General features: G+C 51.4%; 1 protein-coding gene across 6 annotated transcripts; it reads left to right on the top strand.

Moving 5' to 3' along the window:
• The first annotated feature begins 1805 nt into the window (after positions 1-1805).
• Positions 1806-25934, top strand: Tyk2 (tyrosine kinase 2). 6 transcript variants are annotated; one of them, XM_038323254.1, is made up of 24 exons: positions 1813-1954; positions 3993-4062; positions 6652-6862; positions 8970-9093; positions 9250-9376; positions 9692-9855; positions 11699-12065; positions 12847-13047; positions 13130-13287; positions 16222-16330; positions 16432-16627; positions 16719-16822; positions 16915-17091; positions 17186-17273; positions 18242-18369; positions 20161-20296; positions 20379-20533; positions 20969-21119; positions 21344-21441; positions 21829-22021; positions 22323-22441; positions 22987-23159; positions 23415-23532; positions 24762-25934. In XM_038323254.1, the coding sequence occupies exons 3-24, from the start codon at positions 6655-6657 to the stop codon at positions 25005-25007; spliced, it is 3540 nt and encodes a 1179-aa protein (XP_038179182.1). In that variant the 5' UTR covers positions 1813-1954; positions 3993-4062; positions 6652-6654; the 3' UTR covers positions 25008-25934. The 6 variants fall into 6 exon arrangements, with proteins under 6 accessions (XP_038179181.1, XP_038179182.1, XP_038179179.1 ...); XM_038323251.1 differs by having other exon boundaries at positions 6649-6862; XM_038323257.1 differs by having other exon boundaries at positions 1883-1954; positions 3918-4062; positions 6649-6862.
• Positions 25935-26365: the final 431 nt, after the last annotated feature.

Here is a 26365-nt window from a genome sequence, read left to right as displayed (position 1 = left end):
ACTTCCTGTTACCTGCTGATCAAGATATAGAACTCTCACCTCCTTCTCTACCACCATGTCTACCTGCACACCACCATGTCCCACCATGACAATAATGGACTAAACCTCTGAAACTGTAAGCCACCCCAATTTTTTTTTTTACTTTATAAATAGAGTTGCTGTGGTCATGGAGTCTCTTCACAGCAATAGAAACCCTAAAACAGTGGGTCACAATTGTTACTCTAGTTCCAGAGGATCAAAAGTCTTCTAGCCTCTGAAGTCACACAGTGCATTTACATACATGCAGATAAAAGTAGTCATAGACTTTTTTTTAAAGAGGTCTCATGTCGCTTCCTGGATATTATTTATTTACATACATTGTGTGTGCACGCGCACATGTGTGTATGTGTTTATGTGAAGCCTGAATGTGGTTGTCGGATCACAACTTGCAAGAGTTAGTCAGTTCTCTCCTTCCCCCATGTGGAATGTGGGGTTTTAATTCAGGTCTTCAGGCTTGGCAGCAAATACCTCTATCTTCTGAGCTATCAAGAGAGAGGGAGGGAGAGAAAGAGGGAAGGAGGGAGGGAGGGAAAAAGGGAGGGAGGGAGAAAGGGAGAGAGGGAGGAAGGAAGGAAGGAAGGAAGGAAGGAAGGAAGTCTCCAATATCGACCAGAGAGATCTCTATTTCAAGACAGGGTCTCATTGGGTAGCCCAAGCTGGCCTGAACTTGCTATGCAGCCCAAGCTGGTACTGAACTCAGAGATCCATCTATTTCTGCTTCCCAAGTGCTAGGATTAAAGGCATGTGCTTCCGTGCCAGTTTTTGGTGTTGTTTTTGTAAGTAAACGTGTGTGTTTTGTCTGCATATATATCTGTGTACCACGTTTGTGCTTGGTGCCTGCGGAGGTCGGAAGAGGGTATCGATCCACTGGAACTGGCGTTCTGGATGGTTGTGAGCTGCTGTGGTGAGTACTGAACCTGCTGAACCTGGGTCACCTGGAAAAGCGCAAGTGTCCTTAGCGCTGAGCCAGACCTTCCTGGAGGGAAGGACAAAGGCACATGTCAGAAGTGAGGAGACTTGGTCAGGGATCAAGGGTTGGGATATGATTTAGTAGGTTTCTTGGCTAATATGGGGTTGGACAGACCAAGGACAGGACCAGCGTCAAAGTGGGGGTCTCATGGAGAAGAGTATTGAGGAGTAACTTTTTCTCACTGTTTTGTAAAACTGTCTCTGGCTGGGTGGTGGCGGCGGCAGAGCCAGGTAAATCTGAGTTCAAGGACAGCCAGGGCTACACAGAGAAACCGTGTCTCGACAAAACAAAAATTGGGTCTCCTACTGCCTAAATTATTCTCGACCTACCCACCCCCGATGATGTCGGATTTCTGACCCTTCCTCTGCCACTCAAATGAGACTGCAGGCAGGTGTCACAGTTAGGATGGTGCTGGGGATGGAGCCCAGAACTTCGTGCATGCTGGCAAACGCTACCAACTGAGCCGAAGGCTGAGTCTTTTCAACAGTACTGTTCAAGGAAGGCTTGTGTGTGTGTGTGTGGGGGGGGGGTACTTGGGCTACATGAGATCGAGAGCTTCAAGTCTGGGTGCCTGCAGAAACTTAAGCAATGCCGGTTCCAGGCCCTTTCCCCACAGACCGCACTCTTCCGCCCGGCCCTGCAGTCCTGCTCTGCGTTTCCGCCCTCATCTCGCACATCCAATCGCAGAGGCCTCAGCGGTTCCGCTTGCCGCTCCAACAAATCACGACTAGGACATTCCTCCACCACGACCATTCAGAGCGAGGCTATTCTTGTACGATGGCCAATAGGAACGTAGGATCATAGGCCTAGTGGGACGGACTGCGGCCAAAGGACATGCGCGATTCAGGCGGCCAATGGCCCGCGGCGCGTCGGTTGTGGATTTGCAGCTGCTCCCCGCGGCAGTGGGGCGGGGTCCAGGGTCCAAGCCTGAGTACCCTGCAAAGGGTGAGTGCGGAGGGGCGCCCCTGGGACGCAGGCGGGAGGAGGCGGGGGGCTTGCCAGCACTAGCACTTCCCCGGAGTTGGACCGGGAGCACCCTCTGTCTCCGTACTTGTCGTTTTCCTGGAGAGTGCACAGTGCAGTTATTGCCTGAGCCAGAAGGGTCGGCAGGTTTTCGGGCGATGGGTGGGGACAGATGCAGCTTCTGCAAGTACAAACCCCATATTCCTCTTCAAAGCTGGGCCAGGATCTTTGGGAACCGGGAAGGAGGAAGTAGGCTCTCCCAAAGGCCCCATGTCCCCAGGATGGCGTTTTGAACGTGAATAGATTATGGTAACATCTATTAAACGTTTACTGTTTGTCAAACACTTTCCACTGAGCCTTTGAAGTAGCCACTGGTTACTCTTCTTACTGCATGAGAACACTGGCCATGAGAGGAGATAAGTACTGGCAGATCTGACTTTCAGAGCTCTTACAGTAACATAAATCATTAAGGCTGGTGGGCTCAAGGCTGGGTGTGCTGGCATATGTATGCCTGCGATCTCGGCACTCGGGAGGCAGAGAAGGGGATTTCTGTGAGCTCTAGGCTAGCCGAGGCTATATAGTAAAATGCTGCCTCAAAAAATGTACACATGTGTATATGTACATATATATCATGAAATGCTGAGTGTAGTGTATCATCCCAGTACTTAGAAGACTGAGGCAGAAGGATCACCATGAGTTGGAGGACAGTGTGAGCTACAGGGTGAGTTCCAAGATAGCCTGGGCTACACAGACCAATATAAAATCAGATAAAGGATGAATATTCCCTCAGTTGGTAAAGTGCCTGCAAGCAGAAGGATCCGAGTTTGAATCCCAGAACTTACATAAAGTGGAGTGTGGCAACCATCACATGTCACCCCAACACTAGGGGATAGAAACAAGAAGGTCCTAGGGGCTTCCAAAACAGTGACCCTAGCTTTAGTAAGACCCTGTCTCAGTAAACAAGGTGAAGGGGCAGGAGAGATGGCTCAGGGTTAAGAACATTGGCTGATCTTTCGGAAGACTCCGACTTGGTTCCCAGCACCCACATGGCAGCTCACAACCATATGTATAACTCCAGTTCCAGGGGATCCGATCCCCTCCTCTGGCCTGCATCAACACCAGGCACATATGAGGTAGAGCACAGACATCCATGCAAAACGTTCACACGCATTTTAGAAACTAAGGTGGAAAGTAATAGAGGAAGGACCTGATGTACACTTCTGGCCTCCATGTGTGCATACAGGGAGCAGACTTTCACACTTAGGTGCACACACACGCATACATTATGCATGTACACACATGCATATACCATGCACATATATGCCTGCATACACTATGCACACATCCATAACACCATACACACATTAACATATACCATGCATATACACACTCATATACCTTCATATACCCATACACTATTAGTGCACACTTATGCTCATGTACATACATGTTTATGCCAGATATGCACACACAGATGCCATGTACATATATGCCTATACATATACACACGTGCACCATGCTCACAGAATTGTTTTTTAAATTGTGGAACGTCGTCCCTGAAATGTGGCGACCCAGGTGAGCATCCCCCCATGGGAAGTGAGAGCAGCCCTGGTCACCTATTGGGGTGGATCTCAGGCATGGAAAGAAAAGTCATGATGGTGAAGCTCGTTTGGATTTGGCTAAGTCACATGTCTTTAACTGTATTTGTGTGTGCGTGCATGCCATAAGACAACTCAGAGCAGTTGGTGCTCTTCTTCTACGCTTTGAGTTGAAGGGTTGGACCCTGGCCCTGTTGTTCAGCACTGCTTTTCTGGTGGTATTGGGATGAAGCCGGGGCATAGAGCATGGAGGATGCCTGCGCTCTGCCCCTGCTGGCTGCTCCTCCACCCCAGTGCAGTCTCTTTGGGTCATATTTGGTGGTGGTTGTTTTTCCTGCCTAGTTCAGGTTCCTGTTGGCCCAGTACCATGCCGAACCAGGTTGGAACATCTTTTTATGTCTCAACGTCTCCGCTTCACACAGGGAAATGGAGTACCAGAGAGGTTAAGTGCATTGCCTGAGGTCATACGAAAGTTCCAAGACACACCACCAGGTTTGTTGCATCAAGCCCACCTACCTTCTGGGAACTTTGTTCAGAGCAGAAACTCATTGATTGGTTGATTGACTAATTGATTGAGACAGCATCTCACTAGCTTGGAACTACTTAGATCAAGCTGGCTTCAAACTCACAGAGTTCTGAGGCTAAAGGCATGCACTAATGTGCTTTGCTTAAATTTATTTTATTATTATTACTTTTTTTTCGTTTTGGTTTTTTGAGATAGAGTTTCTCATTGTAGCCCTGGCTGTCCTGGAACTCACTCTGTAGACCAAGCTGACCTTAAACTCACAGAGATCCACCTGCCTCTGCCTCCCAATTGCTGGGATTAAAGGCATGCACCACCACTGCATGGTTTTATTTTATTATTTATTTATTTATTTATGATTTTTTGAGACAGGGTTTCTCTGTATAGCTTTTGGGGCCTGTCCTGGAACTAGCTCTGTAGACCAGGCTGGTCTAAAACTCACAGAGATCCACCTGCCTCTGCCTCCCGAGTGCTGGGATTAAAGGTGTACACCACCACCTGGCAAAATGGCTTTTTTAAAAAGTTTTTTTGTTTGTTTGTTTTGGTTTTGGTTTTTTGTTTTGTTTTGTTTCAAGACAGGGTTTCTCTGTAGCTTTGGAGCCTGTTCTGGAACTCACGCTATAGGACCAGGGTGGCCTCAAACTCACAGAGAACCACCTGTCTCTGCCTCCCAAGTGTTCCAATTAAAGGCGTGCACCACCACCACCCCTATCTTATTTTTATTTAGTATTCTTATGGTATTTTTATGTTCTTAATTTTTATTTTATGTGCATTGGTGTTTTGCCTGTGTGTATATCAGTGTAAAGGTGTCAGGTCCCCTGGAACTAGAGTTACAGGCAGTTATAAGCTGTCACGTGGGAGCTGGGAATTGAACTTGGGTCCTCTGGAAGAGCAGCCAGTGCTCTTAAGCACTGAGCCATCTCTCCAGCCCTGTTATGCTGTTTTTATAAAAGTATATATAGCACTTGTGTAGCCCAGAGGACAATTTTAGGAGTCACTTGTCTCCTTCCATCGTGTGGGGGCCAGGGATACAGCTCAGGTCATCAGTCTTGGTGGCAGGTGCCTTTGCCCACTGAACCCTCGCCCAGGCCCCTGTGTACTTACGTGAAGACAGAATCTTATGTATCCCTGGCTGACCAGCCAGGGATAGTTAGGTATGTGAGCATGACTTTGATCCCTCTGAAGTACTGGGATAGCAGGCGAATGTTCCCCTCCTCGTGCACCTCAGAGTGGCTGCTCACATTGCTGTAAGATCACTGAAGCAGAAAGCGGGCTGTGGTGACTCGTGTTTGCGGTTCCAGCAGTCAGGAGGCTGGAGGAAGAGGCCCCAGCAGCTGTAGGCAGACCTTGTGAGCCTCTGCCCTCCCAAACACAAGACAGGAGGGGTAGGTCTGCTGGCACTCTGTACATCTGTAGTCCCGGTTACTTGGAAGGCTGAGGCAGGTGGATTGCATGAATGTAGGGATTGAAAAGCAGTCTGGAAAAAGCATAATGAGCTCTTGTTTCAAACTAAATAAATACTTCCTGGGTGGTAGGTAACACGTTTTTATTTTGTTGTTGTTTATTTGTTTGTTCATTTTTGGTTTTTAGAGACAGGACTTTTTTGTGTAGCCCTAACTCTTCCTGGAACTATCTCTGTAGCCCAGGCTGGCCTCGAACTCACAGAGATCTGCCTGCCTCTGCTTCCTAAGTGCTGAGATTCAAGGCATGCTCCAATATTCTGGGCTGACACACAGGTCAGACTCTGGAGGAAGAACTAAGCAGAACTCTGTGAGTTCCAGGCCACCACCAGGGCTACACAGTGTAACCCTGCCTCAAAAATTAATTAATTAATTTTAAAAGGGGACATTAAAAAGCCAAAGAAGCAGTTGCACACCTGTAATCCCTGCATTTGAGATTCAAACATTAGGATCAGACTTCAGGAACATCCTTGTCTACTTAGTGAATTTGAGGCCAGCCTGAGTTGCCTGAGAATTGCTTTTTGTTTGTTTGTTTTGGGGCAGGGCTTCTCTGTGTAGGCCTGGCTGGCCTGGCACTTGCCCTGTAGACCAGATGGTTTTAGCTCAGATCGCCTGCCTCTGCCTCCTGAGTGAGAATTGTTTAAAAAGAACACAAATGGGGCCTAGTTATATGGTTCGATTCAGAGGCTGAACGGGAGTTCGGTTCCCAGCACCCACATCGAGTGGCTCATGGCTGCCTGGAACTCCAGGTCAATGGGAGAAGATGTCTTCTCTGGGCACCCACACCCATGGGCACCCCCCACATACGGCACAAATCTCTAAGAAAAAGTCCAGCATTAAGTTGGAGGCAAACCTGTCTATGAAACTGTCTAAATACACAAAATTAAACAAAACTATAAGATGGCTTTGCTACAGTTAAAAACTGCAGTCTCAAGTCAATCAGTATTCCTGCCTGCAAACAACTGTATGTACTGAGGCTGAGGGAAGGCAAGACCCCCACTCTTTCCTTTGGGCTTCAGCCTGGGTGCGTGGGAAGCTGAGGAGTTAAGAGTCCTCTGGGTTGTGGCTGGAATCTAACGGCCTGTCCTTAACCAGCAGTGAATGGTGGCAGATATGCCTCTGTGTGGGTGGAGAACCATGTCAGAAGACAGCAAGGCAGATGGCGCGGAAGCTCAGCCCCTGGCACCCACGGAAAGCTTGATGGTGCTGCTGCACTGGGCTGGGCCAGAGGGCGGGGAGCCCTGGGTCACCATCAGCCAGACGCCCCTGACTGCCGAGGACATCTGTATCCAGATTGCACACAAAGTCGGTGAGTGTGGAGCCTCGCGGGCAGCTGGTGGTGTGTTTCGCACTCACTGGACAAAGAAGAGTGAGTCTGAGTGCCAGCTTAAGTTGGGGGCAGTGGGGAGCTCTTATTCCAGAGGGGCAAGGAAGGAAAACACTGCTGAGCCGGGGGTGTCTGTGATTTCAGACTTGGGAAGCTGAGGCAGGAGGATCACAAGTTCCAGGCCAAACTAACTACACAGGAAGACCCTGTCTCAAAATATGTCTGAGGCTCAGTGGTAGAGCTCTTGCCTAGAAATGCTCATCTCAGTGCTGAAGAGCAGTGACTGCCCTCCCAGAGAACCCAGGTTCAATTCCCAGCACCCACATGGCAGTTCACACTGTCTGTAACTCCAGTTCCAGGGTATCTGGCACCCTCACATAGACATACAAGGCAAAACACCAATGCATATAAAAATAAATAAATCTTTCTAAAAAAAAAAAAAAAAAAAAAAAAAAAAACAAGCCCCCCAGTGAGGGGCTGGCATATGACCCAGTGTTACAACCCCTTCCCAGAATCCCCCAGTGAGGTGTTAGGGTGTGGCTCAGTGGAACCTGCCCAGTTTGTGCAAAGTTCTAATTTCTATCCTCAGTATTCGCCAAATAAAGGCACTAAAGCTGTCATTAGGCCCCACCCCCAGCCTCGTTTAGACCTAGTCACGCGTCCAAAGTTCTGCCCTGCATTCCATTAACACAGGCTTTGTTGATTAAGATCCCAGCTTGTGAACGTTAGGACATGTTCAGACCGTCACAGGGAGTGTGCTGGCAATCTGACTGCGACATCTCTCACTGCCCGACTTTCTGTCGTGTTGATGTGATCAACGGGACCTGAACCCTATGGAGAAAATGGCCTCCACACAGGTCCCAGGGACCGCCCTGTTTGAGGAACCAAAAGACCTTCAGGCTGACTGGGGTGCGGCTCTAAGAACTGGGAAAAGGAAGTAAAAGTTGAGGCTTAGGGCTGAAGTTGGCACTCTCCCTGGTTGAACACTTACCCAGCACGTACAGAACCCTAGCTTCCATCTCCAGCACCGCTGAACCAGGCTCAGTGGTGCAAATTTGTCATCCCTGTACTCTGGGAAGCGGAGGCAGGAAGCACAGAAAAAAATTCAAGGCTAGCCTCAGCTACATATGAACTTAGAGACCACCCTGGGCTCTGTGAGGCCCATCTCAAATCAGAAAAATTAAAATCAAGCATCAGAGACAGAAGCCAGGTCCTGGTGACTCAGTACTGAAGGGGTTGGGATTTCTCAATGGGCAGTAATAGAGAGTCATGGAACAGTTGAGGCGGAGAGTAAAGCAGTTGGCATGTTAGAAAGCTGTTTCACAGCTGGGCAGTGGTGGCACACGCCTTTAATCCCAGCCCTCGGGAGGCAGAGACAGGCAGATCTCTGTGAGTTCGAGACCAGCCTGGTCTACAAGAGCTAGTTCCAGGACAGCCACCAAAGCTAGGGAGAAACCTTGCCTTGAAAACAAAAACAAAAAAGAAAGAAAGAAAGCTGTTTCACAAACGAGGTACCTTATCAAACCTGTAGTGAAGTTATGTGTAATAACTTTGGAGAACAATTTGTGTTTATCTGACAGGCTGAAACCTTTGTTCTTATTGTTTGTATGTTGAGTGTATGCTGAGACAGGATCTCTCTGTGGAGCCCTGGCTGTTCTGAAACTCACTCTGTAGACCAGGCTGACCTGGAACTCACAGAGATCCACCTGCCCCTGCCTTCTGAGTGCTGGCACGTGCCACCTGTTTTGTTTTGTTTTTGAGACAGGGTTTCCTGTAGCTCAGACTGACCTCCAACTTATATGAAGCAGATAATGACTTTTGTTCTGCCTTAGCCTCCAGAGTTCTGGAATCACATGCCACTTAGTCCAATGTTCCTATCTTAGCTGCAAAGGAATCTGGGAGACGTAGTTCTGGGAAGCATTGACATGGTGAAAATTCTGAACTGCCTTGTGTGTCTATCAGTATTTGATAAGTCATAGACAGGAGAGGCGTGGGAAGAGGATGTGGCAGGAGTCAGTGGGTTGCAGCATCCTCAGAGCTAAGGTCTGCAGCTGATGGGGCTTCTGACGTCATCCCTCCCGTCTTCCAGGCATCACTCCACCCTGCTTGAATCTCTTTGCCCTCTATGATGCACAGGCCAAGGTTTGGCTGCCCCCAAACCACATCCTAGACACATCCCGAGATGTGAGCCTAAAGCTGTATTTCCGAATGAGGTAAGTGCAGGTCTCTTGGAAGGTGTGTGTGTTCACGAGTGCCACCGTGTAGAGGGAAGTGCAGGATATCCACCATGCCAGTCTCTCAGATGAAACACGACGTTAATGACCCATCAAGCCTCCTCCCTGGCTCTGCTTTTCCTTCCCTTCTTGCAGGTTTTACTTCCGGAACTGGCACGGCATGAGTCCCCAAGAGCCAGCTGTGTACCGATGTGGTTCCCCGGGGTCAGAGCAGGGTGTGCAGCTCTTGGACTCTGCCTCATTTGAATACCTCTTTGAGCAGGTATGAGCAGGGAGGGAGAGGACTCCCACTTCCCACTCCACTGCAGCTAATACGATTCAGCTCTTACTCGCTGGCATTTTTTAGCTGTCCAAAAGAAGTTGGAGTGAATGAGTGCTCCGTTTGATTAGTAATGTCTGACATGGTCTCCAAATCATGAGGAGGTGGTGCACATGGTGTTTCTGTGATGTGCATTTGCTCTTTCTAGGAAAGTACTTGTCTCTCCCCCACAAGGTGCTAGAAGCAGGGAGTTAGAGTTTGTTGGCAATAAAGCGAACACCTTCCCTCCCCTTTCCTATGTGCCCCTCTACCCCTCAGGGAAAACATGAGTTCATGAATGATGTGGTGTCTCTGCGGGACCTGTCTAGTGAGGAGGAGATCCATCACTTTAAGAACGAGAGCTTGGGCATGGCCTTTCTGCACCTCTGCCACCTTGCTCTCTGCCGCGGTGTCCCCCTGGAGGAGATGGCCAGAGAGATCAGGTGAGTGGAAATGGAGTGTCAATTAGGAATAAGTGGCTGGAGCTCCCCACACCCAGGGCACCAGGGTGGACCTTTCGTGTTGCCTTGGTTTATCCAGCAGACACTGATCACCAGCTGTGGACTCACACACAGTGCCACCTCTGGGAGCTTACATCTGGTAAAGCAGATTGGGTACTAAAGGAAATGCAAACACAGACTCAGCAGACCTGACTCTGCAGAGGACCTGAGTTCAGTTGCCAGCACTTTCAATGGGTGACCCACAACAGTCTATAACTCCAGCCCCAAGGGACCCCAAACCCTCTTTAGGCTTTCACTGGCACGCACATGCGCAGCGCAGGCACACACACAGCGTGCACATAAAAAATAATATAGTCTTTAATATAGTCTTTTTTTTTGAGACAGGGTTTTCTGTAGCTTTGGAGCCTGTCCTGGAACTCGTTCTGTAGACCAGGCTGGTCTTGAACTCACAGAGATCCGCATGTCTCTGCCTTGCTCCCAAGTGCTGGGACTAAAGGTGTGCACCACCACCACCTGGCAAATAGTACAGTCTTAAAAAAAAAAAGAAATACAAACATGAAATGTAGAAGAATTGAGTAGGAATTGAGTGGATTCAGAGAGTATACATTAATTATCTATGTTGCTTGTTTATTTTCTTTGTTTTTTTTTCCCTTTTTTTCTGAGACAGGGTTTCTCTATGTAGCCCTGGGCTGTCCTGAAACTCACTCTGTAGACCGGGCTGGCCTTGAACTCAGAGATCCTCCTGCTTCTGCTTCCTTAATACTGGGATTAAAGGAGTATACCACCACTACCCAGCCTACTCAGTTTTTTTGAAGACATTACTTCAAGCTGAGTATAGTGGAACACACATTTAATCCTAGTCCTCTGGAGGCAGAGGCAGGAGGACCTCTGCATTTGAGGCAGCCTAATGTATAGAATGAGTTCTAGGACAGCCAGGGCTACATAGAGATCCTGTCTCAAAAAGAAAAGAAAGAACCCTATAAAAGCCCAGCCTTTAGGGGTTCCCTGTGGGTACAGGATATAGACTTCTGGAAGGCAGTTTCTGGAAGCTCAGAAGGCCCTGTCTCTGGCCAGGCACATGGCATAGATCTGTAGTCATAGTCACCAATGTGCTGAGACAGAAGAATTACAAGACAAACAATTAGGGTCAGGGACTGGAGAGATGGCTCAGTGGTTAGGAGCACTGGCTGCTCTTCCAGAGGACCTGAGTTCAATTCCCAGCACCCACATGGCGGCTCACAACTGTCTATAACTCATGTCCCAGGGGTTCCAATGCCCTCACACAGACATATGCAGGCAAAACACCAATGCACATAAAATACAAATAAATAAATTAAAAAAATAGGGCCAGATATGATGGTATACATATTATTCTTGGACTCTGGAGGTAGAGCTAGGAAGATTACTTCAAGTTTGAGGTCAACCTGGGCTACACAGTGAGTTCCAAGCCAGCCTGGGCTACATTCTATAATATAAAAGGTAAGGTAAGGAGCTGGGAAGATGGCTGGGTGCTCCCGGCTGCTCCTGGAGGGGCCGGAGTTCAGTTTCCAGCACCCACACGGTGCCTCACACCCACTCTCCAGTTCTGAGGAATCTGACACCCTCTCCCGACTATTGTGGGGACACACACACACATGAGGAATAAAAATAAAAACCGTTGAGACAGAATTTCACTGTATAGTGCTGGGATTGGGGTCTTTATCCTTGCGTTCATGACAGAGGCCTGCTGTCTACATTAGGCAGCAGAGAGGTTCAGCGACTACCCCATGTCATCCAGCCTTTCTGGCTACCCAGGCTCTGACATGTCCCCTGTGTCCTCTTTCAGCTTTAAGAACTGCATCCCTCGTTCCTTCCGCCAGCACATCCATCAGCACAATGCGCTCACGCGCCTGCGTCTACGCAGAGTCTTCCGACGATTCCTGAGGGCCTTTCGGCCTGGCCACCTCTCCCAGCAGGTTGTGATGGTTAAGTACTTGGCCACCCTGGAGCGCCTAGCTCCTCGATTTGGCTCGGAGCACATACCGGTGTGTCATCTGGAGGTGCTGGACCAGCCTGAGAGAGACCCCTGCTACATCCAGAACAGTGGGCAGACTACTGGGGACCCAGGCCCAGAGCTGGCCACCAGGCTTCCCACCCACGAGGTACTAGTGACAGGCACTAGAGGTATCCAGTGGCGTCCACTGCAGACCCAGGTGAGCACTCAGCTGTGGGCTCCTCCGGGTAGCTCAAGTGAGCCCTGTCCTCGTCTGACTGTGGAGGCATGGCGCAGGCAGGGTGTTCACATCGAGGTCAGGTGATCTCTTGGGGAAGCGGGTTTTTCTCTGGGAATCAGACTCCAGTCATCAGGTTTGGAAGCAAGCACTTTTGCCCGCTGAGACATCTTCCTGACCCTTGGGAGTTTTTTTGTTTTGTTTTGTTTTGTTTTGTTTTGTTTTGTTTTGTTTTGGAAGAGGGTTCTCTGTGTAGTCCTGGCTGTTCTGGAACTCATTCTGTTGACTAGGCTGGCTTCGAACTCATAGAGATCTGCCTGCCTCTGACTTCTGAGTGCTGGGAGTAGAGGCGTGTGCAAGCACTGCTCGGCTTATTTTTATTTTTTGAGTTAGTGTCTTATGTACTGTAATTCCAGCTGACCCAGAACTCAGTTGTGTAGCCCAGGCTGGACTTGCAGTCATGTTGATCTTCCTGCAACTTTCTGACTTTTGGAGTTAGGAGCTTGAGCCCAGCTTCCTTCTGTCCTTTGAGGGGAAATTAAGCTAACCTTGCAAGGGCTGGAGAGACGGCTCAGTGGTTAAGAGCACTGACTGCTCAATTCCTGGCACCCACATGGCAGCTCACAACTGTCTGTAACTCCAAGATCAGACTCACATGCAGGCCAAACACCAATGCACATACAATAAACTATAAACTATCCTTGCCCTGTCTGTCCCCTGCCTCACCCCACCTCCACCCCCGACTCCCTGGCATGGTTTTTAGGAATCTGCGAGAGGTAACAGCAGAGGGAATCCCCAAGGCAACCGATCTGGGAAGAAAGCCAAGGCCCCCGAGGTTGCGGCGCGGCTGGCAAAGAGTCCCGGGGAGCCATCCTGGACCTACTTCTGTGACTTCCAGGACATCTCCCACGTGGTGCTACAGGACTGGCGCGTGCGCATCCACCTTCAGGACAACAAGTGCTTGGTGGGGCCCCTGGGCAGCAGGCTGGTGCAGGTGGCTCGGGCCTGTTCTGCCAGGCTCCCTGACCATGTCCCCCGGCCCACAGTTGCTGTGCCTCCGTTCCCGGGCTGAAGCCCTGTCCTTTGTGGCCCTGGTGGATGGCTATTTCCGCTTGACCGCCGACTCCAGCCACTACCTGTGCCATGAGGTGGCACCCCCGCGGCTGTTGACGAGCATCCAGAACGGCATCCATGGGCCGCTGATGTGAGTGATGGCGGCCTGAGGGTGGCAGGGCTGGCTGTGCCAGAGGCTGTGTCCTTGTGTGTTCATGCAGCTGCCACTACACCGGGGAGCTGCCGCCAGCCCAGTCAGCTGTGGGCCACGTCAGTGTCACCATGTTTGTGTCTGACTGTCTGGCCTCTGTGTATGACTCCCTTTAGTCCCTATTTTTGTTGTTGCTGTTGTCACCTCTGAGATGTCAAGGCCCTTCTGCTAGTTTATTTTTTCATTACTATGATAAAATGCCTTAGTCTGGACTCTTAAGAAGAAAAGAGGTTAGCTGTGGTAGCGTGCAGCCTAATCCAAGCAGGTCTGCTTGGACTACATAGTGAGCCTATCTCAAATTTAAATTGTATTTTTTTGTTTGTTTTTCGAGGCAGGGTTTCTCTGTGTAGCCATGACTGTCCTGGAACTCACTCTATAGACCAAGCTGGTCTTGAACTCCCAGAGATCTGCCTGCATTTGCCTCCCGACTGCTGGAATTAAAGGCGTATCACACCACTGCCCAGCTCAAAATTAAATTTAAATATTTATTTTTTATTATTTTAAATTATGTGTGTGGTATGTCTGCACACTTGAGTGTAGGTGCCCATAGAGGCCAGGAGCATCAGATCCTCTTGGGGCTGGTATTACAGATGGTTGTGAGCCACCCAATGTGGGTGCTGGGAACTGAACTTGCATCCTTTTGAAGGGCAGTAAGCTCCTTTAACACCTGAGCCATCTCTTCAGCCTTCAAAATTAAGTTGTAGGAAAACTGTTTAGGGGACTTGGGAAATGACTTAGCAGATAGAGTGCCTGCCAAACTGTGATGGTCTGAATGAGGCCTAGAAGACACGTGGCTCAGCAGCTTGTGTGTAGAGTCCCAGCACTCCTTCAGTGCCATGGTAGGTAGACATGGACTCTCTGGAGGCTCATGCCTCTAACAGGACAGAAGACCAGGACTGCTACCTCTGACATGCGCACAGTGACATGTACACCCATACTCAGATGCACAGACACAGTAAAAAGTCTAATCTGTGGCTGTAACTCAGCTGTAGCAAGCCGTGGTTCTTGCTAGTGGATGAAGCCCTTGGTTCAGCCCCCAGCACTGCTTGAACTGGGTGTGGTGGCGTGCACCAGTACTCCAGCACGTGAGTGGTGGTCACCAGGCAGCCAGGAGTCCATCCTCTCCTACCATTTTGGTGCTGGGGAACAAATTCAGGTCATGAGATTGGAGTTTTCCATCTCCCTGGCCCCTTGATTTGTTTTTGAGACGGGGTTTCAGTTAGCCCAGACTGGGCTTGAATTCTGCGAGGGTGACCTCAAACTCCTTGTCTCTTTGCCTCCAACCTCCCAGAGCTGGGACTAGAGATTGTGTTGCCACACCTGGTTTATGTCTACCTTTTTTTAAAGTTTTTTTTTGTAATTTAATTTTATATGTATGTTTTTTGTGTGTGATTGTTTTGTTTTTCTGCCTGCACAATGTGCATATCTGGTGCCCACAATGGCTGGGAGTTACAGAACAGGTGAGAGCCCCCTTCTGGGTGCTGAGAATTGAACCTGGGTCCGCTGGAAGAGCAGCCATCTCTGCAGCCCATCATGTCTGACACGTCCTCACTGGGTGTAGGACCTGACATGAGCCTCAGAGGGGACAGAACACATGGAAATGGTGTACCCACGTGGCCCTGTGACTCATGGTGACGAACTGCATCCATGATCTGTGTTTTGGGGCCAAATGACTATCTCTTTACTGGAAGTAACTCTGTCCTGTTGCGGCCATGTAACATCAGATGGCTGTTTTATTTTATTTTATTTATTTATTATGTATACAATATTCTGTCTATGTGTATGCCTACAGGCCAGAAGAGGGCACCAGACCTCATTACAGATGGTTGTGAGCCACCATGTAGTTGCTGGGAATTGAACTCAGGACGTTTGGAAGAGCAGGCAATGCTCTTAACCTCTGAGCCATCTCTCCAGTCCCCCAGACGGCTGTTTTCTTGTCTCAGCATCTGTCACTTTGTCAGTGGCTGTGTTTGATGTTAGGCACAGGTGACTGTTCTTACATGTATCTATGTCAGTGGTCATATGTATATATTCATGTATGTACTCACCTATTGTCAGTAGTTCTGAGATGTTTTATACATTTATTTATGTGCAGGGAGACATGTCATAGTGTATATGGGGAGGTCAGAGGGCAGCCTGCAGGAGTCAGTTCTCTGATTCTACCACGTGGGTCCTGGATGTCGAGCTCAGGTCATCAGGCTTCAAGTGCCTTTATCCACTTGCAGGCTCCCTGAAGGTTTTATCTGCATGTGTGTGCATGCATGGCAGCCAAGGTGGCCTTGGGTGTCTTCCTCAGTCGCTCTCCATTGGTTTCTTTTAATTCTTCATGTTTATATATGTGTATCTGAATGTATGCCACATGTATGTGGGTGCCCATGGGATTATTTGGAGCTGGAGTCACAGGTGGTGTGAAGTGTGGGTGCCAAGAGTGAACCCCTAGTCCCCTACGGGAACAGCAAGCCCTGTTACCACTTTAGTTTTTGAGGCGGGTCTCTCACTGAGACTGGAGATGCTGATTGGCTAGACTAGCTGAGCTGAAGCCTCAGGGCTGGATTACAGGTGCATGCTACTATTCCCAGAATCCCACATGGGTGCAGAGATCTGAGCTCTGACCTTCTAAAGTCTCCATTCCCTCCACTTTTCCTTGAGACATAGTCGTATTATGTAGCCCAGACTGAACTTGAACTTTAAGTGATCATGTGACTTCAGCCTCCTGAGAGCTGGCCTTACAGGTATGCACTGCCACATCTTTCTCTGACTTGTGTCTGGCTGATGTGTGTGTGTCTCTGAGCAGGTCTCCTGTGTTCATTGCCTAGCTGGGTCCCACAGTGACTACAGGAGGCTGATGGCGTTCCCGTCCTCTTCCTTTCCCAGGGATCCATTTGTGCAAGCCAAGCTGTGGCCGGAGGATGGCCTCTACCTGATCCAGTGGAGCACCAGCCACCTCCACCGCCTGATCCTCACTGTGGCCCATCGAGACTCAGTGGGTGTGGAGCCGGGGTGGAGGCTGGAGAGGTGCACCTATCATAAGCGGGCTCTGAGCCCCGCCCGACCCCTGCTCATATCTCCTTCCCACCTTCCCAGGCTCCCAACAGCGGCCCCAAGGGCTTGCGCCTCCGAAAGTTCCCCATCACCCAGCAACCTGGAGCCTTTGTGCTAGATGGCTGGGGTCGCTCCTTCGATAGCGTGGGGGACCTTCGGGTCGCCTTGCAGGGCTGCTCGCTGCGGGCCGGTGACGACTGCTTCCCTTTGCACCACTGTTGCCTGCCCCGGCCAGGAGGTGAGTAGGATACCCAGAGGCACCAGGTGGGGATGACACTGTGTGCCCTGAAGCCAGCCCACGAGGGCAGTGTCTCTGCTCCTGTGCCTAGAAATCTCTAACCTCTTGGTCATGCGGGGGTCTAGTGCCCACACCCGGCCTCTCAACCTCAGCCAGCTCAGCTTCCACAGAGTTCACCAGGATGAAATCACGCAGGTGGGTATTCCATGGCAAGGCATGCGGAGGGGGCGGGGCGGGGCGGGGCGGGGCGGAGCCAGCACTGCTACATTCAGTAGCTCCTCTTGCAGCTGTCCCACTTGGGTCAAGGCACGAGGACCAATGTTTACGAGGGCCTTCTAAGAGTGGGAGGCCCTGACGAAGGCAAAACCGACAGTGGATGTCCTCCTGAGCCTGGCGGGGGCAGTGGGCAGCAGCTCCGAGTGGTGCTTAAAGTCCTGGACCCCAGTCACCATGACATCGCCTTGGTAATTATACAAGGCTGGCCCTGGGGTGTCTGGAGAGGACGACTGTGAGGGATGGGGTGGGTTTGCAGGAGCCTGACCTGCCCTGTCCCCACAGGCCTTCTATGAAACAGCCAGCCTCATGAGCCAGGTTTCACACATGCACCTGGCTTTCCTGCATGGTGTCTGCGTGCGTGGCTCAGAGAGTGAGTTCACCCCAATACCCAACTGGGTTTGAATTGAATTCCACCCCTCTGTACCCTCTCTCTGGCCTGTATCCTGATATCCTGACTCACCAATCTTTTTTTTTTTTTTTTTTTTTTTTTTTGGTGGTACTGGATACTGGAGATGGAACCCAGGCTGTCACCATGTGGCATGTGGGGTAAAGACTACCCCTAAGCAGTGCCCCCAGCTCCTCACTGTATGGTATTCCAAGCAGGGGCTCTATCGTTGAGCCATACCTCCAGGTCTTCACTGGGGGATTCTAGGCAGGGCTCTGCCTCTGAGCCACACCAAAACCATCTGACTGTCACTGTCTCCTGTAGTCCGAGATCAGGCCTTGATCTTCAGCATGTCCACTCCTCACCACACGGATGAGCAGCCTCTGAATGCTGTACTGTACTCTGAGCCTCCCCCTTCCTTTGACCCCTTTCTATACCTGCTCTGCCCAGTCTCCTTGACCCAGACCATGATGTCTAGCTCTGTCGGAGTCATCCCATAATTCCTTTTGCCATACTCTGAGCCCTTCAGCACAGTGGCCCCAGGCAGATCCCAGACCTGTTGTGATCTCAGTCACCCTATGTTCCCACCCTGCTTAGATACCTCTGTTCTTTCCCTGCCTGTCCCTCTGAGCTTCTTGTACAGACTGACCCCAGTTGTGACCCTGCAGTGCTCCCATGTGTGTCCCTGATTCTACTTTCCAGCCTGTGCCTGGCCTCCTGCTGCACACCTCAGCCCACCCCCCTCCCACCTCCTCTCTACTTCCTGCACTCCGTCTTGTCCTCTGCTTGGACACTTATTCTGTGTCTAGATTCCCCTTTCCACCTCTGCCTGGCCCTCTTCTCTGCTCTTAAAGTCCCCACCCACAATGCAAACTCAGCCCAGCCCTACCATCTGTCCTGGTCTCTGGAGGAAGAGGCAGGAGACTGCCCCTCTAGCAGCTGAATCTTTGCAGATATCATTGTGACAGAGTTCGTAGAACACGGTCCCCTGGATGTGTGGTTACGGCGAAACAGGGGCCGAGTGCCTATGACCTGGAAGATGATTGTGGCTCAGCAGCTGGCCAGTGCCCTCAGCTACCTGGTATGTGGACCTGAGGGGGTACAAACCAGGTGGTGGTGGTAGTGGCACATGCCTTTAATCCCAGCACTCAGGAGGCAGAGGCAGGCTCTGTGAGTTTGAGGCCAGCCTGGTCTACAGAGTGAGTTCCAGGACAGGCTCCAAAACTACACAGAGAAACCCTGTGTCAGAGAGAGAGAGGGAGGGAGGAAGGGAGGGAGAGAGGGAGGGAGGGAGGGAGAGAGAGAGAGAGAGAGAGAGAGAGAGAGAGAGAGAGAGAGAGAGAGAGAGAGAGAAAATGGGGTGCAGTGAAGCCAGGCATGGCAACACAGAACACAGACATGCCATTGCATGTAGGAACTGAGGCAGAAGAGTCTGGAATTCAGTTATTTTAAGCTATATAATGAGTTTGAGGCTAACCTGGGCTACACAACACCCTGTTGCAAGCATTGGGAAAGGGTCTGGGGCTGGAGCTCAGTTGCCTCACTCAGACAGAGCCCTGGATTCCAGGCCTGGCTCTGTCTAGAGAGGGTGTGATGTGTGTGTGCTTGCAGTGCTGCACTGGGGAGTCAGGGCCATCCTCTGCTAAGCAGTGTGTGCGTGCCTAGGCGAGAGCCAAGAGGTCGTCCTTATTTAAGAAGAATAAGATGTTCTTCTTACTTCTTGAGGCAGGGACTCACCAAACCCAGAACTCGCCTATACAACTATACAACTAAAGTAACCAGCCTGTGGAACCGAGCATGTACCTTGTCTCTACCTCCCCAGCACTAGGGTTACAAACAGGCACATGCTGCCAAGTCGTCTCATGTAGCCCAGGCTGGTCCCAGATGCATTATGTAACCAAGACTGGCTTTGAACCCCTGATCCTCCTGCCTCTGCCTCTTGAGATGACAGGCTTACATTACCATGCCTGACACCTAACTTCAGTTTTTATCTTGGCTCCATCTGAAGGTGGCCTGTGTTGAGAGAGGGCTAACTGTGCTTAGAGCAGTAACAAAATACTGTTAGGAAGCAGTGTGAGCTGAGCAGGGGATCTGGGGAGATCATGATGAATGCTTGCTGTACGGCCATGAGGACGTGATCCCCAGCACCCACATGAAAAGTCAGATGTCTGTAACTCTAGCACCAGGGAGGCAAAGACAGGAGGGTCGGGCTGGCTTACCTAATCAGGGAGCACCAGACTCCGTGTGAGACCCTGTCTGAGAATAAGGCGGGGAGCAAGTGAGGACACCACCTAGCATCCATCCCTGCCTCCACAGGCATACTCCCTCAGGAGTACCACACACACACACAGTGCAGACAGAATCCACAGGCATACTCCCTCAGGAGTACCACACACACACACAGTGCAGACAGAATTAAGGGCCACATGAGCTGACGTGGAGGTGAGGCATGGTTAGCACTTGGCACTGAAGCAGAATTGGAAAGAGAGGGACTGAGCTGGCCTCACCTGACAGGAGAGGAAAGTTGCTGCCAGGGAATCTTGGGAAGATCATTGTGTGTGTGTGTGTGTGTGTGTGTGTGTGTGTGTGTGTGTGTGTGTGTGTAAACAGTCTGTGCAAAGGCCCTGGGGCAGGGGAGTTTGGAGACTTACAGTGAGGTCTTTCTACCTTTTTGTTCCTGGCCAAGAACCTTGGCTACCCACTCAGCTCCTGGTGTTACCTGGTACTGATAACATTATATTGTTATCCCAATAGTTTGACAGTTGTCATTTTCACAAACTATCCCTGTGGGGAGGAGCCTTATGGATAGGGTGGTGGGTGGAATCTGGACCCATCCCTAGGAGTCACGCACTTTTCCTCCTTTACCACCCAGGAGGATAAGAATCTGGTTCACGGGAACGTATGTGGCCGGAACGTCCTGCTGGCACGGCTGGGGCTAGAGGAGGGTACCAGCCCCTTCATCAAGTTAAGTGATCCTGGCGTGGGCCAAGGTGCCCTCTCCAGGGAGGGTGAGTTCTGGAGTGGTGCTGGGCATAGGGAGGCCTTCCCCTGCTCTTTCTGCCCTTACTGATCTGTAACCTGTGCTCCCAGAGCGGGTGGAACGCATCCCCTGGACAGCTCCTGAGTGCCTGTCTGGAGAGGCCAGTAGCTTGGGTACTGCCACAGACATGTGGGGTTTTGGTGCCACCCTTCTTGAGATCTGCTTTGACGGTGATGCACCCCTGCAGGGTCGTCACCCCTCCGAGGTATGTCCTAAGGATTTCTGTGGACTCTTGAAGGGTTCCTTGGTTCATCTAAGGGGCTGAAAAGTTTCCTAGAGAATGTTTCATTAAATGTAGACTTTTGCTCGTGAGCAGGGCTAGGAAGTGCAGCCTGATTCCAAACACAGCTTTTGCAGAGGCCTGGGGGCGTTAAAGGAGCTGAGCTGAGGGTAGGGAGGAAAGATTGAGCAATGGAAGCAGTGAGCTAGGAAGGGCTTGGGGGACCTGTTCCAGCTTTGCAGAGCCAGCCGGACTTGGTCCTGATTCCTGTAACGATTACAGCTCCAGCTGCCTTCTCTGTAAAATGGGCATAAAAATGGCCAGGTTCTCGTCTGAGCTAGCCATACCACTTGGCTGTGCCTTTTGGGGAAGGTGTGGGTAGAATGGGAGGCTCACTGTCTGGGGTAATCACCCCCACAGAAAGAACGATTCTACACAAAGCAGCACCAGCTGCCCGAGCCCTCATGCCCGGAGCTGGCCACACTCACCCGCCAGTGCCTGACCTACGAACCAGCACAGCGGCCATCATTCCGCACCATTCTGCGGGACCTCACCAGGCTGCAGCCACAGAGTGAGCCAGGGCCCTGGGGGTTGGGTGCGCAGCTGGAGTTCCTGACGGTGCAAGCACTGCCCATCCAAAGTCTGCACTGGGGCACGGTGCATGGGGCATGGTGCATGGCAGGTTTTGACTCACCTAAAGGTGTCCAGGTGAGAGGGATGCTGGCGAGCAGGGGCCAGTCACGTGATACTGTTTGGGAAAGACCAGGGTCTAACTGAAGGCCTTGGCTTTTCCAGATCTAGTGGGTATCTCGGCTGTGAACTCAGACTCAGCAGCGTCAGACCCCACAGTTTTCCACAAACGTTATTTGAAAAAGATCCGGGATTTGGGCGAGGTGAGAGCTAGGCTGGGGAGCTGGGGTGGGAGTGGATGGCTGGGGCATAGGTTAGCGATGTCTGGGTGGGGTTTGGAGAGCTGGAGGAAGGGGGAGGGCTGGGATGCATCTGAAGGAAGTCTTGTTTAAGAACAGTTTCGAGGGCCAATCATGGTAGGCAGGCCTTCACCACTCACCGTCGGGGCAGAGGCCGGTGGAGCTCTGGGTCTGAGGCCAGCATGGTCTGTGTATCAAATTCCAGTGTGATTCTCTCAAACAAACAAGCAAACAGAAGGCATAGTTTTGAGAGAGGAAGATGGGGAGACTCCTCGGTTTTGGGAGAAGGGAGTTCATTGGGCCTAGCAAGCTCTACCGCTTGGCTCTGACTGTCCTGCCCACTTCTGCCAGGGTCACTTTGGCAAGGTCAGCCTGTACTGCTATGATCCAACCAACGATGGCACTGGCGAGATGGTGGCTGTGAAAGCCCTGAAGGAGGGATGTGGTCCCCAGCTCCGCTCAGGCTGGCAGCGGGAGATCGAAATCCTGCGGACCCTGTACCACGAGCATATTGTCAAGTACAAAGGCTGCTGTGAGGACCAAGGTGTGCCAGGTCATGGTGTGTGGGTGCAGGGCCTAACCATCCTGGCTCAGTTGCCGTAGGGGTGTGGCTAGGTAGGGGCCAGGATGAACAGGAGCCCACCCCCCCACACACACACCTTCCTAGCACAGGAACAGGGTTCTACATGGGTCCCTCTCGATGGACCTGCCCTGCTGTGCACGGGGCACACGGGTCTTGGTCCTGCCCCCCTCCCCCAGGCCGATCTGTGCAGTGCCCAGAGCTCCAGGATACTGGGATTCCAACCCTCTGTCAGCGTCCAGCCCCTGTGGTCTCTTCCTGACAGGAGAGAAGTCTGTACAGCTGGTCATGGAATACGTCCCCCTGGGCAGCCTTCGGGACTACCTGCCACGGCACAGCGTTGGGCTGGCTCAGCTCCTGTTGTTTGCCCAGCAGATCTGCGAGGTGGGATGCAGAGCGGACCACCCCTGTTTCTGTCGGTCCTGAAGGGGTCTATCTCTGTCCATGCTCTTGCTCTTGGACTGGACTCCTTTTACTTTGTGTCCAGGTTACCTGGCCACACCCCTATAAGCCTCACCCCTAATCCCTAGTTTCCTTATGACTGAACCCACCCACCTTTTCTTGGCTCTTCCCACTAATCCTCCCCAACACCACCACCTATTTAGCCTACCTTGCCTGGCTTAGTATCTGCAAGCCCCATCCCAAACCTTGTAGAGGGTTGAATATTTCTAGACCCGTCCAGCTCTGCTTGGCCCCGCCCACCGAACCCCACATCTTCTTAGTTGCACCCCAGCCTAACTTGCCCCCAAAGCCCCACTCCTAACCTTATAGAGATTTGCACATTCCTAAACTCACCCGCCTTTGCCTGACCCCGCCCCTTACAACACCCTCCTCTCTAGCTTTGCTGGCCTCGCCCCAAGCCTCGCTCTGGCTCCTCCTTTTGCTTGCTCAGGCCGTAGCAGAGCCTGATTCGCCCTGCCCCACCCCAGGGCATGGCCTACCTGCACGGGCAACACTACATTCACCGAGACCTAGCCGCGCGCAACGTGCTTCTGGACAATGACAGGCTGGTCAAGATCGGAGACTTCGGCTTAGCCAAGGCAGTGCCTGAAGGCCACGAGTACTACCGCGTTCGCGAGGACGGGGACAGCCCGGTGTTCTGGTGATCAGGAGTGGATACAGTCGGGGATGAGGGAGGGGGAAGGAAACTCTGGGATGCAGAGGGAAGCTGGGCGGGGCCTAGGCACGGAAGGGGCAGAACTAAAGCCCTGCAGTGCAATTTGGCTTGGTTTACTAAGTCTGAAACCCTTCAGGCTGTTCCCTGAAGGGTGAGGTCCCAACTAGATTCTCAGGGCTTCTCTGACTGGATGTGAACTGCAGGGCCAGCCAGCCAGTTCTGAGCCTCCTCTGTCTCCAGGTATGCCCCGGAATGTCTGAAGGAGTGTAAATTTTACTATGCGTCAGATGTCTGGTCCTTCGGGGTGACCCTGTACGAGCTGTTGACCTACTGTGACTCTAGGCAGAGCCCCCCCACGGTGAGTGACAGCTACCTCATTCTACCCTTGTGTTTGCTGGGGACGTTTCCAGAAAAGCAGGCATTTCAAGTTCAGCCCCACAACACAGGCAGGCTCTTCACTAGCCTGTTCAGCCTAGCCTTGCCTGATGTGTGAAGGCCTTGTATTGCCTGGCAGTGTGGGAACTGTTTTGTTTCCTTGGAGTTTGTCTGAATGGTTTTTCGCCTGTTTATTGCGTGTTGTTGTGTGTGCCCACATGCCACAGCACACACGTGGAGGTTGGATAAAGTGGGGTTTTCAGTACCAGATATATAAAGTGAGGGTGCCTGTCCCGGAGCCAGCTCTTGTAGACCAAGCTGGCTACCAACCCCCGGCAAGGGGGAGGTTTTTAATTGTAAACATGAGGGCAGTAGAGCAGAGGCCTATGGAAGAGTCCAGAGCAGGGGAAGAAGGCAGAGGACTAGACATGGCCATGGGGCGGGGCAAAGAGAAGAGTGAACTGAGAGATGGTCCCAAGAAGCCACCAAGCCGGGCGGTGGTGGCGCACGCCTTTAATCCCAGCACTCGGGAGGCAGAGGCTAGAGGATCTCTGTGAGTTCGAGACCATCCTGGTCTACAAGAGCTAGTTCCTGGACAGGCTCCAAAGCTACAGGGAAACCCTGTCTCGAAAAAAAAAAGTATGGGAGCTGGAAACAAGGCTCAGTAGTTAAGCACTTGTCTCATAGGCATGAGGACAGAAGTTTGGATCCCCAGAACTCACTTGAATGTCAGGTGGGCATGGTGGGCATGGTAGCCGGCTTTAACTCCAGCCTAGGAAGGCAAAGATGGGATCCCTAGAGCAGGCTGCCTAGCCAGACTAGTCATATCAGGGAGCCTCAGTGGATAAGGGCAGCTCCGTCACAGTGATTCCTGACTTCAACCTCCTGTCTCCATACCCTCCACACATGTGCCCACACACATGCCAACATGAAATGGTGATCAGGGCATGGCTGTATGAGTATGCAGCATAGAACCCCAGAACTGTGGGAGGTAGACACAGAGTTCTTGGGCTTGCTGGCCACCAGACTAACATCAGATTCAGTGGAAGACCCTGTCTCAAAGGACTAGGACAGAGAAGGATGGAACGGGACGTCTTTGTCGCCCTCCAGCCCCCCCTTGTCTATGCACGCTCCATGTACACGCACGGGCACACACATACCTGGGACACAGGTTGGTGGCTGGTGCAATAGTTGCTGTCAATTGTGCCACAGAAATTCATGGAGCTCATCGGCGTCACCCAGGGCCAGATGACCGTGCTGAGGCTCACAGAGCTGCTGGAACGAGGAGAGCGGCTGCCTCGTCCTGACAGGTGTCCGTGTGAGATCTATCTCCTCATGAAGAACTGCTGGGAGGCGGAGGCCTCCTTCCGGCCCACGTTCCAGAACCTTGTGCCTATCCTCAAGACAGCCCAGGAGAAGTATCAAGGCCAGGTGCCTTCAGTGTTCAGCGTGTGCTGATGGTCAAGGGTGTCGGGATAGATGGGCCCCACGGAGAAGCCTCCACACGCTCTACACCTCACTCTTGCCCAGAAACCCCTTTTCCTTCCTTGACCTCGAACCTGAACGGACCCTGGATGTGCAAAAGGGCCAAGTGGATCCTCGAGTCTTTCATTTGGGTCTGTCCATTGTTTCACAGTGGAGACCCATCATCTTTACCAGCTGGGAGGAAACTATTTGCTTTGCTGGACACCTGAGGGCTTTGGGGTCCATATTCAGCAAGGTGGCATGGCTGGTATACAGATAGAATGAGACTTCAGAAGAAGCTGGACACTTCTGATCACCCCTCAACCACCAATCAAGCTGGGGTGTGTGGCAAAGCCCGTGCTTAGCAGCGGGGAAGACCTGGGTTCCTTCCCTAGCGACTAAGCCACTAGCTAGATCAGTTCCCGATATACAGAAGGCACCCCATAACTGCTTGCTGGAGGCTGGGGAGATTACTCAGTCAGTGAAGCGCTTACAGAAGTGCTTGCTTTGCAAGCATGAGGATGTGAATTCAATTCCCAGCTTGTCCCAGTACTGGGGAGGAAGAGACAGAAACTCCCTGGGGCTCACTGGCCAGCAGCTTAGTCCATTCAGTGACACTCAGCCAATGAGAGTCCCTGCCTCCAAACAACATGGTGTGACAGTGCCTCAGGAAGAGTACCCAGAGTTGTCCTCTGACCTTTGCACAAACACATGGCCACACACCTGCATATGCACTTGCCTACACACTCACAGGAGGTCCTGTGTGACCTCAGGAAAATGTCTTGATCTCTGGGCCTCATGTCTCAACTATGGGGATGGTCAGCCTTTCTACCTCATAGGACTGATAAAGAGCACTGATGGTTGTGCTTAAATTGCTTAGGAGAGAAACACAGATAAGTGTTTAATAAATGTTTATTACTATTCTGGTGTTTTTGATGACGAGGTGAGATTGAGACAGGCAGTAGGAGTAGATGCAGTTGTGAAAGGCAGAGAAATAACAGCCTCCCCAGGGGCTTCTAAAGACTTCATGGAGGCTGGGCATGGCAACACAAACTCTTAATCCTCGCAGGCAGGATGGGCCTTGGGCGGTATGCTCAGAGGAAGAGCTCTTGCCCGTTGTGCACACATGGCCCTTGATTCTGTTCCAAGGGCCACAAATGGATTATGAGGTTTTTTGTTTGTTTTTGTTTTTCGAGACAGGGTTTCTCTGTAGTTCTGGAGCCTGTCCTGAAACTCTTTCTGTAGACCAGGCTGGCCTCAAACTCTCAGAGATCCTCCTGCCTCTGCCTCCCGAGTGCTGGGATTAAAGGTGTGCACCACCACCGCCCAGCCAGAAATGAGTTCTTAAGCCA

Source organism: Arvicola amphibius, chromosome 3 (genome assembly GCF_903992535.2).
Source record: "Arvicola amphibius chromosome 3, mArvAmp1.2, whole genome shotgun sequence".
In the NCBI taxonomy this organism is placed as follows: Eukaryota; Metazoa; Chordata; class Mammalia; order Rodentia; family Cricetidae; genus Arvicola; species Arvicola amphibius.
This window is presented reverse-complemented; position numbering and strand designations above follow the sequence as displayed.